Here is a 15,138-nt window from a genome sequence, read left to right as displayed (position 1 = left end):
GTGTGTGTGTGTATGTGTGTGTGGGGGGGAAGGTGTGTAAGTGTTAGTCGTGTGGGGATGCCCCCTCACGGGGGCGTACGTGTCTTTTGGTGTATTTGTCTGTCTGGTATATTGTTTGTCGGGGGTCGCAATTTTAAAGAAATGTATTCTAAAGTAATGCAAATAACTGATAAATAAGTAAAAACTTACCTGGGCATAACCCCGGCACAGGTGCTGTAACAAAGATGCCGACGGCGTCTATGCTTAAGCCGGGGATTAGGTCGGTGATTAAAAGGAAAGAAAGGGATTCTTTCCAGGTAGCCTTAATAAAGGCAGGTAGAATTTGCTCCTTGCACTACACTTTCACAAAACACGTGTGCTCTGGTCGGCTGCCCGCTAGGAACTGAACAACTCACCGCAAAAAAATACATGGCAAAACCACAGTTCATCATTAAGCTGTGGCAAAACCACAGAGTACCTACCCGTACTCTGTGGCAAAACCTCAGCGCGTGAACTTGAACTTTAGTTCACTTATAAACCGATAAAGTTTCTTAAAATTCTGCACATATTTAATACAATAGTATAGTCCGAAGGAATTACTCATGAAGACTACATATATCTATCTATATATATCTAGTCTCCATGGAATTAGTGTTAAAAAACTTTCATTTTCCCATTTTTTACAATATAAAAACACACTGCTACCACTACGAAATTCTATAAGAAAAAAAAACTAAATATTGTGCCTATTTTATTTTTTAAAGAAATTATTAGCTGTGATGAAACGATGAAATATAATATAAGAAAGAATTATGTAATTCGTTACTGCAAAATGTGAATAATAAATAAAAATAATTAAAATAGTTTTAGTTACCAACAGCTGTTTAAAAACTCAAAATTCCCTGCCTCGCTGACACTTGACACCAGGGTTGCCAGATTGGGCTACTTATCGCCAATTGGGCTATCTCAGATGACTTTCGGCTACTTGAAAAAAGCAAAAATAGCCAGTCGCCAATTTGGGCTATTTCGAGTTTTTACCAGTGTCGGCAATCTGTACAAATCGAATGTTAGAATAGTATATTTATATAAATTCTATTTTTACTCAAGACTGTTAAGTCTATTTTTTGGAATAAAACATTTTATTCGACATATTTTTTATATTTTATATACCCATTTCTGTATTGTGTAGAATCTTAGAATAAATAGGATATTTTTTATAAGTAACGTGTAGATAGTAGAAGAGTAATCTGTGCTAATAGTAAAGTTGTTGCTTGTTGTCAGTTGTACCAAAATAATCTAGTTTTATAATCATATATATATTTACCTTAGTTAAGTAATTATTCCAGAGATGAAGTATTTATTTATTGTCACAGAATTATTTTTGAATTTAAATCTAGTTCTTTAGCACTTATTGCTGCCATCTGTTGAGTAGTAGCTAAATTACATATGTCAAGATCAAAGTGAGCTCAAATTTTTCCCATGTTGCAGCTACTAGATTATTACGGCCATAGTTGTACTTGTATGCATTATATGTTCTGTGGGTTGTATTCTTACCCTTACCCGAGAACAACAAACAGTTACTCTATTTCTCAGGGTTGTCCACATACCACTAGAAAAGGGTTATCCCCAGACTCACAGAACAAACTCAAACCCGAATGGCTTTAAACTTCAAATGTATAAAAATTATAAATAACGGTTTTTGTTAATAGATGTCAGGCTATTTTGGGCTACTTTCAATTTTGGTTTAGGTACTAGGTTAAAAAAAAATCTGGCAACCCTGCTTGACACCTTGACAGATTTCCTTAACTTTTATTGTCTACAAAAAGAAAAAATCAATTTTACATTTAATTAAAAGTACTCTGAAAAATGTCCACACAAAAACTTTCCATGGCGGTAAGTGCAAGGAAGTATTTCTTTACGATTATCCACCGGTAGACAAAGTAGTTGTGCTCTAGAAATGTGTTACATAACTGAAAGTAAGGTTAATTCTTAATTTCTTATTAGGTAAGAAGCTTCAGTACAAGCAATGTCGCAAGCCAGCTCGTAAAGCCCCCAATCCAGCTTTTCGGCATTGAAGGACGTTATGCCACCGCCCTATACTCAGCGGCAAGCAAGCAAAAGTCCCTCGAAGCCGTAGAAAAAGATTTGATCAAGTTGCAGTCGTCCATCAAGACAGACGCGAAGTTACGTACCTTTATCGAAGACCCAACCATTAAGCGTTCAGTAAAATCCAACGCTCTCAAAGCCGTTGGGGACAAAATCTTTTCGAAACCAGAATCCACTAACCTTTTGAGGATTTTAGCCGAGAACGGACGTTTGCCAAAATTAGGCGGCGTCATTAATAGTTTCAAAATCATTATGTCTGCTCACCGTGGAGAGGTACGTTGATTAAAATTTTAACAAACTGTGTATTACTAATTAACTGATTTAGGTTACTTGCGAAGTTATCTCTGCCAAAGAGTTGGACGCCGACCAGAAGCAGAAATTGCAAGGCGTATTAAAATCGTTCGTGAAGTCGAGCGAAACCATTTCCCTGACGACCAAAGTCGACCCCAACATTATCGGGGGCCTGATTGTCAGCATCGGAGATAGGTACGTCGATATGTCCGTCGCCAACAAAATTAAGAAGTACACGGAGCTCATCAGCGCAACCGTTTAATAAGTTTCAATTTACGCTAAAATAGATATTGTAATAGAACTATTATTAAAGCGATTTAAATCGTTAAGTTGTTTTTGTCAGTGTTTTCCGAAAAATGTAAAAGTGACGTCGGAAAGCGAAATTTTCGTCAACGTTGAAACAATTATTAGTTTGGACGTTCATAATTCTTCATTATTTTTAAATCCGTACCTACCTACCATTTTAAATCCTCACAATTCTGATGAAACCACAAGAATCAGTCTATAGTGTTAATTATGTGGGGTAGGGGTGGTATATTATTATTAAGCGGGGTGATACGTTAAAACGCACATGAGGCTTCATCGAAATGTGATTTATTAATACCAAAACTGCAGTACACCTAAATATTTCATTAAACAACGGCTGAAACACTTTGTAATAAAACTTAAATAAAGAAAACAAACGATAAAACTCCTCTAAGATCCCTTATATACGCGGATATATACAATAAAGCTAGTTCAGTTATTAGACGGCTCGATGGTCTCCCCTCCGCGGATCTGCCCCCACCCGATCAACCTCCAGTGCTTCTCCACCCGTCTGCTGAGGGCGATCTTCTCCCCGATCTCGGTACAGACGGGATTGGTGAGGGAGATCTTGCACAAGTCGGCCTTGGTCGCCACCACCCGACCGCCCGTGCTCAGGGAACCGATGTTCACCAGGAGCACTTCCCCTTTCGACAGCCTTTGGACTTTGGCGCCCTTCTTGTCGCCCTCGGTACGCACGCCCAGCAGACGTTTCAGGAGGTAGTAGCTCACCTGTCGACCACAAAAATGTACACGGTTAAACAAAATCTAGAGTGTTATGATTAAAACAATGCACACATCGAGTAGGCACCTCATTCGTTTGTTTTAACACTCGTCACGGCCTACTCTAAAAAAATTTATTATTTTTGTGAACCGACTCACCTCGAGTTCGATGAATATACTGGGCAGAGCTCCGACGGCGCCTAGGACTTGCCCCACAAGACGATCGGCACGACAAAGCGTGGGCTCTATCTTAGTGCCCACGCCGATGAGACCTCCCGGTACGGCGAACTGCAGCTCGTTTTGTTCGGTGTAGAGAGACACGATCCTGGAGAAGATCGGACGACACGTCAGCTTACCCTCCGAGTCTTTGCTGACTAGACCAGGTCTGACCTATAATTTCAAACGATTTGTATCGAGGTAATTTTTCTTCAAGAAACGATCACGTTTACCTCGATTTCCTGACCGACTTTAAGCACCCCCCTGAGGATGCTGCCTCCAGCGACCCCACCCTTGAGATCGTCCACTTCGCAGCCTGGTTTGTTAACGTCGAAGGAACGGATGACGATCAGACGCGGCTCGGACGTGAAGTCCCTGACGGGAACAGGGATTTTCTTCGTAATGTACTCGCAAAGCACCTACAAACATTAAACATTTCAGTAAAATAAAAACCGCGGCTTCCAACATCGTACCTCGATGTTGTACTTCAGCTGCGCCGATATCGGGATTATCGGGGCCCCTTCCGCCACGGTCCCCTGCACGAACTTAACGATCTGCTCGTGCTGCTCCTTGGCCTGCCCCTCTTTGACGAGATCTATCTTATTTTGCAAGATAATGATGTGCTTCAGCTTCATGATCTCGATGGCGGCCAAATGCTCGCTCGTCTGGGGTTGCGGGCACGATTCGTTACCTTTTCAACGAGAAGACGTCAAAGGAAAGTTATTTATACGGATCAGTTACGTACCTGCGATGAGGAGGAGGGCGGCGTCCATGACGGCGGCTCCGTTAAGCATGGTGGCCATGAGGATGTCGTGACCGGGGCAGTCGACGAAGCTGACGTGACGGACCAGCTGGAACCGGCCCGAACAGGCGGGGCGGAGGCAGGGGAAGCTGTCGTCCTTGGAGGAGCTGCCCGAGATGTAGCAGGCCGGACGGGGGCATTTCGGGTTGTCGCACTTGTAAATCTTCGCGTTGGCGTAACCTGGATTGTTGTTAAACGGAGATAAAAGAATTTTTTTAAACGATGGAAAAATTGTCTTTATTACTTGTATTCCTTCGAAAAATAACTGAAATTCGGGTGAATTAAGGCTAATAGCATCGACAACAATGAAAATGCTCTGCTGTTTAAATTTTAAGCGAAGTTTCGCAGAATCTGAAATATTTTTTTGTTTAAACGAGTTAAAAAAAAAATTAGTTTTCACAACGGAATTTGAGGAAATGTACTTACGATAAGTGTTTTTAAATCTAAAAAGTTGAATTTATAAAAAAAGGCTAATAGGCATTAAGGATACACAATATTAGAAATAATTTTATATTCAACTGTCTTACAAACGATGAGAAAACAATAAGAACACATTTTAGTTCACCTCAAATATTTTTATTGAAAAAAAAACATGTTTCTCATTCATATACCTTTTTAATGCAAATATTCGTCACGTTTCTTTTAAATGTCTATTCATACGTGCATTTTGCATATTATAAAAAAAATTATAACTTACAACTAACTCTTTCATAATATTATGAAAAAATAATAAAAGTACTACAGAACGTGAACGTAAAATTCAACATTCGCATGAGTCGCATAACTCAACCATAAACAATGAACATAAAAAATTCATAATAAAACTTTTTGAAGTTACTAAAACCGAAATGTTTATGCTACGCAATTATCAGGCTCGTCAAGTTGTTTTTTTTTAACTCGAATACAAAAATATGCTACAATCACCGTAACATAAAACACGTTTTGTAGCTTCCCAACAATTTGTACTTAACGTTATATAAATCTATTCAATAAAATTTAAAAAACCGTTCAACTAACTTAGTTTTGTCTATACTAAAATCCTTAAATTCCCTAAAATTAATATTCGCTCGATGCATTCAAGGAATAAACAAAATAGTACAATATAAGGACGATACAACGGCAGTGCAAAGGAATATAACAGTAACAATTAGTTCTTAAATTGAATAAAAAATATTGCCTATATCGAGATACCAAAACAGAAGTTCAAGGAATTAAAAAACATACAATCTGGATCAAGGTAACAGACAAAAGGGGCAATTCTAATTCGTGACGTTAAATTTTAAAAGGGTGTTAAAATTTTGAGTCACCTGGACACCTTTTCAGTGTAGACTATTGAATATAGGATTTTAGAAGGAACTATGACGTTCAAGATATTTTATTACATGAATCGGTCAAATTGTCATTTAAGATGAAAAAACCGCGGAGTGCTATTAAATTAGAGGGTGGAAATTGGAGATAGGGGTGAAAATGCACCCCTTTCAGTTTTTTAATTGTAGCTCGAAAACAAAGCAAAATTTCGCTATAGTTCATAGGAGAAATTATTTAGAGAATTGAATGTCCCATGGAAATAGCTTATTTAAAAAATTTAAAAGAAAAATTTTATGCAAAAAATCGTTAATAAACAATTTTAAAGAAAGCAAAAAATAAGATTTTCTGATTTTGTTTTACTTTTTTAATAAAATAATTTAGTAAAAACTTGAGAATGTAAGTTCAATAAAGTTTATTAATATTAATGTATATACAGTGTGTCCACGGATGGAGTTGACGAGAGGAGAAACTCTTGTTTTTGACTTTATCAAAAATGTCGCTCTTTATAAAAAGTTCTACTCCTCGAAAAATTGATACTGTCATCTTAGATTAGATATACATATAATTTTAAAATCAAAATTTCTATTTTTGAGGTGGGAAATAGCTATACATATAGAGCAAAAGTCAGAATTGAAATTTTGATTTTAAAATTTGTATTAGGACATTATTTGAGGTTATAAACCGATTTGTTTTATAAAAATGTATAAAATAATAAATAATGGTACTTCTCTCTTGAGTATTTTCGTGTTTTTTTAATTTATGAGCACCCTGTATATTTAATCTAAGATATTTGTATGACAGTCTCATTTTTTCGAGGTGCAGAACTTTTTAGAGTGACATTTTTCGAGTCAAAAACAAGAGTTTCTCCTCTTGTTAACTCCATCTGTGGACACACTGTATATACATTATTAATAAACTTTATTGTACTTAAATTCTCAAGTTTTTACTAAATTATTTTATTAAAAAAGTTAAAAAAATCAAAAAATTGCTTTCTTTAAAATTGTTTAATGATTTTTTGCACAAAATTTTCCTTTTAATTTTTTTTAAATAAGCTATTTCGATGGAAAATTCAATTAAACTCTCTAAATAATTTTTCCTACGAACTATAGCGAAATTTTGCTTCACTTTCGAGCTATAATTAAAAAACTGAAAGGGGTGCACTTTCACCCCTATCTCCAATTTCCACCCTCTAATTTAATTGCACTCAGCAGTTTTTTCATCTAAAATGACCATTTGAACGATTCATGTAATAAAATATCTTGCTTTTAAAATCCTCTATTCAATAGCCTACAAGTGCGTTCAAGGAATTAAGAGACACGCAACCTTTTCAGTAGACAGTCAGTTTGAATTGCGCCATCTATTAATACGAAGTTCAACTAAAATCTCATACCACTCCCTTTATTTGGCAACAGAGAACAGAGTTACTATCAGAAGTATTCTGTAATAACATGTCCTTAGTTTAGTACGTCATAAGGTTGATAAAAAGACGTGCGATTCGAATAAAAAATTTTAGTCAAATAAAAAATCGCATAATAGAACGTCGTGTTCTACATATACATATACATATACGACATATACATATTCTGATTTAATACGGCCAATAATCTGCAGTAAACCTAGGACGTTTGAACTACTTCATCGGATTTTTAATATTCTGATTTAATACGGCCGATGATCTGTAACAAAACTAGGACGTTTGAACTACTCCATCGGATTTTTAAGATTCTGTTAAAATTATCTTGTTATTAATGGTCGCGCAAAATTTTGGCATAAAGAATAGAAAATCCTATTCAATATTTAACGGATACGTTAAAAATTTAATGACACGAATCGGAATCACCCTTTAAGATAGATTATCTTAATTGTGGATCTTTGACGAAAAAAATTACTTGTTTTTGGCTTTAATTTTAAACAAAGATCGAAACATCACGGAAACCCTTACAAAATTATCCAAAAATATCCCCATGTTTTGTATTATTACAAAATCCCATTTTTTTTAAAAAAGCCCAGATCGTTGGTCCGTTATAGACACATCGATACATTGTCAGCCTAGTGACGTCATACACAGCTTACAGCGTCCATAGGAGACCGACGACCAAATAAAACTAAAACCATGTAATACTGTTTCCAACGTTTATCCTCCTAGAACAAATATCTACGACAGGAATCGGCGTCGCACTTGCAAATATTCCTCCCGTTCTGGATAACCTCGTTCTTGTCGGGGGTGTGCAGGAACCTCGACTTTTCGGGAGTCGTCGGAACGACGGGATCGATGTTCATCATATAATCGAACGTTATCTCCTCGTCCCTTTCTATCTCCCTCAGGGCGAACAGAGCCAACTTGGGCAGGTTCGGGTCCCGGCAATTTACCCACACGGCGTACACGCCTAGATTCGGGTCGCACGAATGGTTGATAAAATGCGAAACGTTACCGTACTTAGCAGCGTCGACGGTGTACGGGTTATCGCGGGAGTTGTAATCCAAGTCGAACAGGTAAGTTCGCCCCTCCTGGTCGTAGGTGCGCCCCCTGATCTCCGCCTCCTCGTGCGTGATCACCTCCCCGACGTACTCGCACACGAACTCGCCGCAGTGGATCTTGCGTTTTGCCCTCACGCCCCACCCGCACCCGTTGGACGTGCGGAATATGCACAGGGGCACCTTGCGTCCCTTCTGCACGACCCTGTTCCGACAGTCGGGGCCACACTTGCAGAGCTTGTTGCACTCGTATATGGGGGTGCCGGGGTTGACGTTAACCCGGAGGCCCCCCTTCTTGTAGGTGAAACCGTTGTGGGGCTGCCGTCCGCAGCACCCTTTCAGCTTCGGCCCGCACTCCTCACACTCGCAGCCCACCTCCGGGTCATCAGGGATAACTATGCCGTCCGTCGCTACGTATTCGTTCACGTAGATAAAACCGTCGGGCAGACACTCCAGGTCTATGTTGTTCTCTACAGTGATCGCCGCTTCATCTTTCACCTTCTCGTGGACCATCTCCTCCCATTCCTTCAGTTGTTTCACTTGCACTTCCCGTTTTAGTACCAGCTGGTACGTTAGGATGGCCCGCTTGCCCTCTTCGAGCTTGTGGATGTGTCTGTCTTGTGGGGGAGTCGCCAGTATCGTCAGTAGCTTCTGCTGCAGGGTGAGTTTGTCCGGTAACAACCTCAAATCGTGAATCTTCAATATTTCTAGTATGTCTTGGTCCGATAAGGTGCTGGACACGTTTAATTTCTCGCAAAGCTTGTCCAGCACCTGTGAACCCAACTTTTCCGCCAAAAACTGCGTCAGCATTAACGTGCAGTGCGTCAAATGCTCCAAAGGCTCCCAGGTGCTCTGTTCCGTGCTATAACCCTTCCATTTGACCAAGAACATATGTCTCCGGGTAGACGGGTTAAATTCCTGCGCCATTATCTTCTCAACGACAAATTCCTTAGAGTACGTGACTCTTTTCTTATTCGGCCTGACCATCCTTAGCTTCTCCAATTTCCTTTTAACTCCCCTACGTTCATTTTCGTAATTTTCAGAGTCCTTCAAGGCCTGGTCGACGTCCACCTTCTGTCCTTGCACGTTATTCGGCCATGTGACAGTACCGTTTTCATCGAACTGGAGTTTCTCTATAAAACCGATAAACACCTCTTTTAATACACAATCAACAAATTCACGGTTTATTTTCAAAAGTCAAGTCATATAAAGATACTTTCAGTTCGATGCAAAGGTTTATCACAAGAATTATGACAGAGACGACAGAATTTGACTGAAAGAAAATGGTGTTAGTTTACAGATTTTCAAAAACACCCACGTATGGTTAACGTCAACATATGAAACCTGCAATTTTAATTTATGGGAACATTTTTGTTTAAATACAAATTGATAAATTAACGTGTTTAAATTAAAAAATTTTATTTGCAATGGGTATTTTTAAAAAACAAATCTTGTGAGAGCAAAGAAACTTAAAAGTATCTTAAAAATAAGAGGCAATGAATAATCTGATGCAATTTGAACAAATACGTTTAAAAAAAACATATTGTGACTGACAATCTACTGAACAATACAAACACTAACAAATTTCGGACACAATTTCTTTCAAAATTCTTCAACGACAAACTAAAATATTTAAATACTAGGTATATTACTACGTCTAAGACAAAATTTCATGTGTGTTACTCATCAAATTGTGAAATTGCCTACATAACACCACATAAAGCTTTCAGAATAAAAACAGTACTCACCAAGCTTAATAGTAATGTTTCGTTCCAGTTCATTCTTAAATCTAACAGTTTGCACCCCAGAAATGGCTTTTACCACAGTAGACTTCCCGTGGGCTACATGTCCAATAGTACCAATATTTATAGTAGCCTGTCTACTGATTACTTCAGGGGACAAAGCAGTTAGCTTGGTAACATCCTGAAATTACAAGAAAAGTGTTAAACAGTCAGTTTCATATAACAAAAAGATATATTGCAACAGATGTCAAACACCAGGGAAAGTGAGGTTAAATAACACATAAAAAATATTTTTCTTGCAAAAATAGATTTCCAATAGTATTAGAGACCGAGAAAAACATTTACATACCAATTTCGACAAATCCTGTTTGTGTAAATTGGGTTGACCTGTAGTCACACCAGAACTTTCGGAAGACGCCATGTTGAACGGACGTTGGTATGTGAAAGAAGGCGGCAAATCCGGCAAAACGCGAAACCAAACATATAGCCAACTAAAGAATTAAAAAATTACTGGAAATTAAAATTATCCAACCAAATATAAGTATTCATAAAACTTTCTCCAAAATATTTTAAACTAAATGAATCTTTTCTTTTATTTTTCAGTACAAGTTTTTAAAATGAGCCCATTATAGAAACGGGTAATTTTTTTATCAATTTGATAATCTACGTGGTCTTACCAATGGTAAAAAATAAATTTACTAAGCGGTGTCATCACTCATCAGTGCCATCTGGCGCAATCATTCATCCATCAGTCACCCAACGACCCAACCCAATTGTCCCATTTGCCCATTTCCATTTGTCCGTTTGTGTCATTAAATGGTTATGTTACAAAAGTGTAAAAATTGTAACTAGTAGTACTTAATAAATGAAAATGATTCCCTTAGATGAATATACCGTGCGAAACACAATATTATTCCTTTTGTGGGCAGAGTTTATATGGGAAACATATTTATCAATAAGACAGGTAATTTTCACAGATTATTCATGAAACGAAATATCATACTAGCATCTAACATGTTTCAGTTCAATAAAGCTAAGAGTGCGAATGAAGTGCCAGATGCATTAACAAGTGTAATGAGCACAGAAGAATTCCAGAAAGCAAAGGACTATTCGATAGCAAAGTTGAAATATGGTTTACTAAAAGACACTCATTCTATAATATTGACGTCAACTGTAATCTACTACGGCCTTTTGGCCACTGCATGGGACTATTCGGAATCGATAAACCCTGTAAGAGGAGAAGTTACCACCAGCTGTATATGGTTATTTGTATTATCGTTAATTTCAACCATTCTTGATCTTCCTTTAAATATTTACTATACGTTTATACTGGAAGAAAAATATGGTTTTAATAAGCAGACTGCGGGATTTTATGTTTGGGATAAAATCAAGGCGTTTTTCGTTAATCAAATAATAGTGGGTATGATCTCGTCTGTTGTAATAGTTATTATCAAAAACGGTGGGCCTTACTTCTTCGTATGGTTGTGGGCTGTAGTGTGCGTCATATCCATGATTCTACTGACGATATATCCCGCCGTTATAGCTCCATTGTTCGATAAATACACTCCACTTCCCGAAGGAGAGCTACGAACCCAAATTGAAGAATTAGCCTTAAAACTTAATTTTCCCTTGACGCAGTTATATGTAGTGGAAGGTTCGAAGCGTTCGTCCCACAGTAACGCATATTTCTATGGTTTATTCAAGTCGAAACGCATCGTCTTGTTCGACACTCTCTTGGCGAAGGACGACGGCACGGGTTGTAAAAACGATGAAATTCTAGCTGTTCTGTCCCACGAACTGGGCCACTGGAGCCACGGTCACATCATAAAGAACTTAATCCTAGTCCAAGTAAATCTATTCCTCTTATTCGCAGGATTCTCTATAATGTTCAAATATTCTCCTCTGTACAAAGCCGTCGGGTTCTACAACACGCAACCCGCCTTGGTAGGACTTTTCGTGGTGCTACAATACGTAATGATGCCTTACAACACTATGTTAAACTTCCTCATGACATGCCTCTCTCGTAAATTTGAGTTTCAAGCCGACAACTTTGCGGTTAACTTGGGGAAAGCCAAACCTCTCGAGAAGGCCTTGCTGCAGCTGAATAAGGACAATCTAGGGTTTCCGATAAACGACGACTTGTACTCAGCCTGGCACCACTCGCATCCACCTCTGTTAGAGAGAATCGCCGTACTGAGGGAAAGTGCGCGTAAGTTGAACTAGTTTTGTATTTACAAACATTAAACACGCCAAAGTGTCGAGGTAAGGCTCTACGTGTCCATATTTTTGTATGTGTAGCTTTCATAGGATACTTGGAACATTTCTTGTACCATTTATATCTTGGTCCCCCAACACAGCATTTGTAAATTGAATTAATAAATTTTTAGTTTAAGAGAGCCGGCGTTGTAATTTATACGTTTTTCATTACTGAAATGGGGCAGCAAATACATAGAAATCTATAACCTTAATCGTGTAGTCAAAATATTAGAAATCTCTTGTAGGAATTAATACTTTATTATTAAAGTTTGGCATGCAAAATAAATGTGACGTCATTTAGTAGGATTTAAAATCGAAGTGCCTTGTATTGACGATGGATCACCTTTCGCCATCTTTTGTTGACACATAAAAAAATTGGGCGGTAAATTTAAATTGTTTGGAAGTAATTTTTAAAAAGTTGTTTTTGTTACGATTTTCTTCTAATACTGAAAATTTATTAGTATACTTACTGGTAAACAAATACACAGCTCTAAAAACAAGTAAAAATTAAATACATATAATATAACCTATAATATTTATTTTGGACGATAAAGTGCAGAAATTATCATATTTATTTGATTGACTTTATTATATGAAAAACTAAGACATGTCAATACTGATTTCCGACATTATTTTTATTACTATTATTCGAGTTAAAGCACAATTAAAAATGTATTAAAAAATTCTGGTTTCAGAACTTCTGTCTTGCGTCTAAAACCAAGTGTAATGTAAATGTAACCTTTGAGCTCTTGTATTTGGTGTGTTTGCTTATTATTGGTTGTTTAATGAAAGGAGTATTTTACAACCAATGAGATATTAAACAAATATACATCTGAAGGTTGTGTAACCACCTTAACTTTGTCAATTGTTTTTGCCATAGATAAAAACAAGTAGTCTTTGCAGGCAAAATTATTTCCTGTAATATTGGCGGACCTCCTATACGCCACCATCTGTCATTGAAATGTTTATTATGTTATGTTCTCAGTCGCTCTAAATGACGTCGCAGTGCGTTATCGATCGAGTCTGAAAATTCAAATTTTGGGAAGGCTACGAATGTATGCAGTTCTGAAAGAAATAATGTGAAACTAGCTTTTTATTGTATATATGCACGACGTATAATCGTGTAGAAATAGATTTTCTATTTGTAAACACGAGATATTTTTCATATATTGTTTAATAGGTTTATTTTAATGATAAAATTAAGCTATATTTAGATACTTGTACTAATTAGTATGATTATGAAATTAAGCAGTAAAGAATATCAAATCGGTGTGTAAATATAAGATATTTATATGTATTTGCACTAGATAGCTTTAACTAACATAAGAATTGTTTTCCCTGGTTATTATGTACTAAAATTTAATATGTTTACACTTTAACAATCTTTGTTTCGATAATTTCTTGCCTTGATATCTGTTCGACAATTCAAATCGTTTTATAAGTTGTTTATAGACCGTGTGCATATTCTTGTATTGTCTAAAGTATCATTTTTAATTCAGGAATTAAATTAATAAATACTGATTATTTAACTTCGATGGTATACTTAAAAGATCAATTACTTTGTGAAGATATTTAACGATGTTATCTGATAAAATCTAATTGAGCGTTACTAAGCAAAAGAAAACAGATAACGAATATTTAAATCCTACGGGGAACTTAAAAAAAAATACTTACGTAACCATTGTTTCAAAAACAACCTTGACATTATTGCACGGAATGTAAAACGATAAAACTTAACATAAAAATATAATTTATTTCACAATAAACAATGTAAAACAATTTTACAGTATAATTACAAAAATAGAAACATTTTCCATTGTGTATATATATAATTCCAAAATGTATAACAGCCCGAGGTCTTTTATCTGCCGTATATAAATATTGTTTTGTATAAACGTTTGTTACAAAAATATTTTAGCTCGCCCAGATCTGAATCACATTTAGTTTTTATGTAAAATATTGTATATAAACGGTATCTCTAAAAGGCAAACGACAGTTGAAGCAGCTTGAATCCTTGTCGACGTCAATTTTAGCACGATTATGTGAACCCAAACTGCTAAAACCAGCTATAAAGTTAACTAAAAAATTTCGCGCTCATATCTCTTGCTTTTTCTCTTTATCCAAATAATTATATTTGATACATCTGGTTAGCTGTACGAGTTGTGCGCCCTCGTTGGTGAAGTGACAAGCAAAAAGGAGCATATTTTGGGGCTGGACTTTCCAAGCGAACCTCATAAACATTGCAGAGTACAGACACAGAGCTGAAAGAATTTTAAAGACTTGTTATGTAATAGATAATTTTTTTTTTCTACTCACCAAAGGTCATTTTGCCACTTATATACTTCGGATCTTTGTTTATGTCAGCCAAAGCAGCTATAGGTATGCCCCAATTTGCCACTGGACCCCAAAAATGTGTGCTGTTTTAACAGAAAATTGTGAATATGTAAATATAATCCATACTGCTTAAAATGCAGTATGGTAAGTAACTAACCTCATCAAATAATTCCTAAATTCTTTGGATTTTAACTGATCCACCAATTTTTTACCCAAGGACGACATTGTTATATTAATTTACTTTTAAATTAGAGCACTTTGCAATTTTGAATTATAAGTGAACTAAATGGTTAGAAGGTTATGTTGACACGTTACGATTTTATGACTTTGCGAGGTCAATGATACTGGCCACTGACATTGACTAAATAAATCTCAGAATAGCCAACCTTGGTAGGCTATCACAATTATTTCTTTATTTCTTTCTTATCTTAGGCTAAATATTTCTCCTTTATCATTTTACACCGAAACATTGCACAATTACGTTTGTATGAAAGATTTGATATCTCAGTACCTAAATCATTTACTAAATTTTTTAACAGATGCTTTTCATGTGAAATCTTAAGCATAAATATTTATATTCTATACTAAGAGTCGTATGACACT

At 36.5% G+C, this 15,138-nt stretch overlaps 4 protein-coding genes across 5 annotated transcripts; 2 read left to right on the top strand and 2 right to left on the bottom strand.

Moving 5' to 3' along the window:
• The first annotated feature begins 1,740 nt into the window (after nt 1-1,740).
• Nucleotides 1,741-2,705, top strand: LOC108917371 (ATP synthase subunit O, mitochondrial). The gene is made up of 3 exons (XM_018723926.1): nt 1,741-1,872; nt 1,984-2,358; nt 2,411-2,705. The coding sequence occupies exons 1-3, from the start codon at nt 1,846-1,848 to the stop codon at nt 2,636-2,638; spliced, it is 630 nt and encodes a 209-aa protein (XP_018579442.1). The 5' UTR covers nt 1,741-1,845; the 3' UTR covers nt 2,639-2,705.
• A 243-nt stretch (nt 2,706-2,948) lies between these two features.
• Nucleotides 2,949-10,386, bottom strand: LOC108917335 (eukaryotic translation initiation factor 2 subunit 3-like). 2 transcript variants are annotated; one of them, XM_023454973.1, is made up of 7 exons: nt 10,295-10,386; nt 9,952-10,126; nt 4,364-4,600; nt 4,092-4,309; nt 3,852-4,037; nt 3,562-3,792; nt 2,949-3,411 (listed from the first exon to the last, which is right to left on the bottom strand). In XM_023454973.1, the coding sequence occupies exons 1-7, from the start codon at nt 10,364-10,366 to the stop codon at nt 3,115-3,117; spliced, it is 1,416 nt and encodes a 471-aa protein (XP_023310741.1). In that variant the 5' UTR covers nt 10,367-10,386; the 3' UTR covers nt 2,949-3,114. The 2 variants fall into 2 exon arrangements, with proteins under 2 accessions (XP_023310741.1, XP_023310740.1); XM_023454972.1 differs by lacking the exons at nt 2,949-3,411; nt 3,562-3,792; nt 3,852-4,037; nt 4,092-4,309; nt 4,364-4,600 and adding an exon at nt 7,302-9,336.
• Nucleotides 10,387-10,688: 302 nt separating this feature from the next.
• Nucleotides 10,689-12,341, top strand: LOC108917422 (CAAX prenyl protease 1 homolog). Its single transcript, XM_018723995.2, has 2 exons — nt 10,689-10,909; nt 10,969-12,341. The coding sequence occupies exons 1-2, from the start codon at nt 10,811-10,813 to the stop codon at nt 12,166-12,168; spliced, it is 1,299 nt and encodes a 432-aa protein (XP_018579511.1). The 5' UTR covers nt 10,689-10,810; the 3' UTR covers nt 12,169-12,341.
• A 1,593-nt stretch (nt 12,342-13,934) lies between these two features.
• Nucleotides 13,935-14,897, bottom strand: LOC108917424 (mitochondrial pyruvate carrier 1). The gene is made up of 3 exons (XM_018723997.2): nt 14,693-14,897; nt 14,518-14,618; nt 13,935-14,462 (listed from the first exon to the last, which is right to left on the bottom strand). Exons 1-3 carry the CDS (start codon nt 14,758-14,760, stop codon nt 14,296-14,298), a joined length of 336 nt encoding a protein of 111 aa, XP_018579513.1. The 5' UTR covers nt 14,761-14,897; the 3' UTR covers nt 13,935-14,295.
• Between the last annotated feature and the right edge of the window lie 241 nt (nt 14,898-15,138).

The sequence above is a fragment of the Anoplophora glabripennis genome, unplaced genomic scaffold, assembly GCF_000390285.2.
Source record: "Anoplophora glabripennis isolate ALB-LARVAE unplaced genomic scaffold, Agla_2.0 scaffold4, whole genome shotgun sequence".
NCBI lineage: Eukaryota > Metazoa > Arthropoda > Insecta > Coleoptera > Cerambycidae > Anoplophora > Anoplophora glabripennis.
The sequence above is the reverse complement of the archived record's forward strand: the minus strand, read 5'-3'. Positions and strand labels throughout refer to the sequence as shown.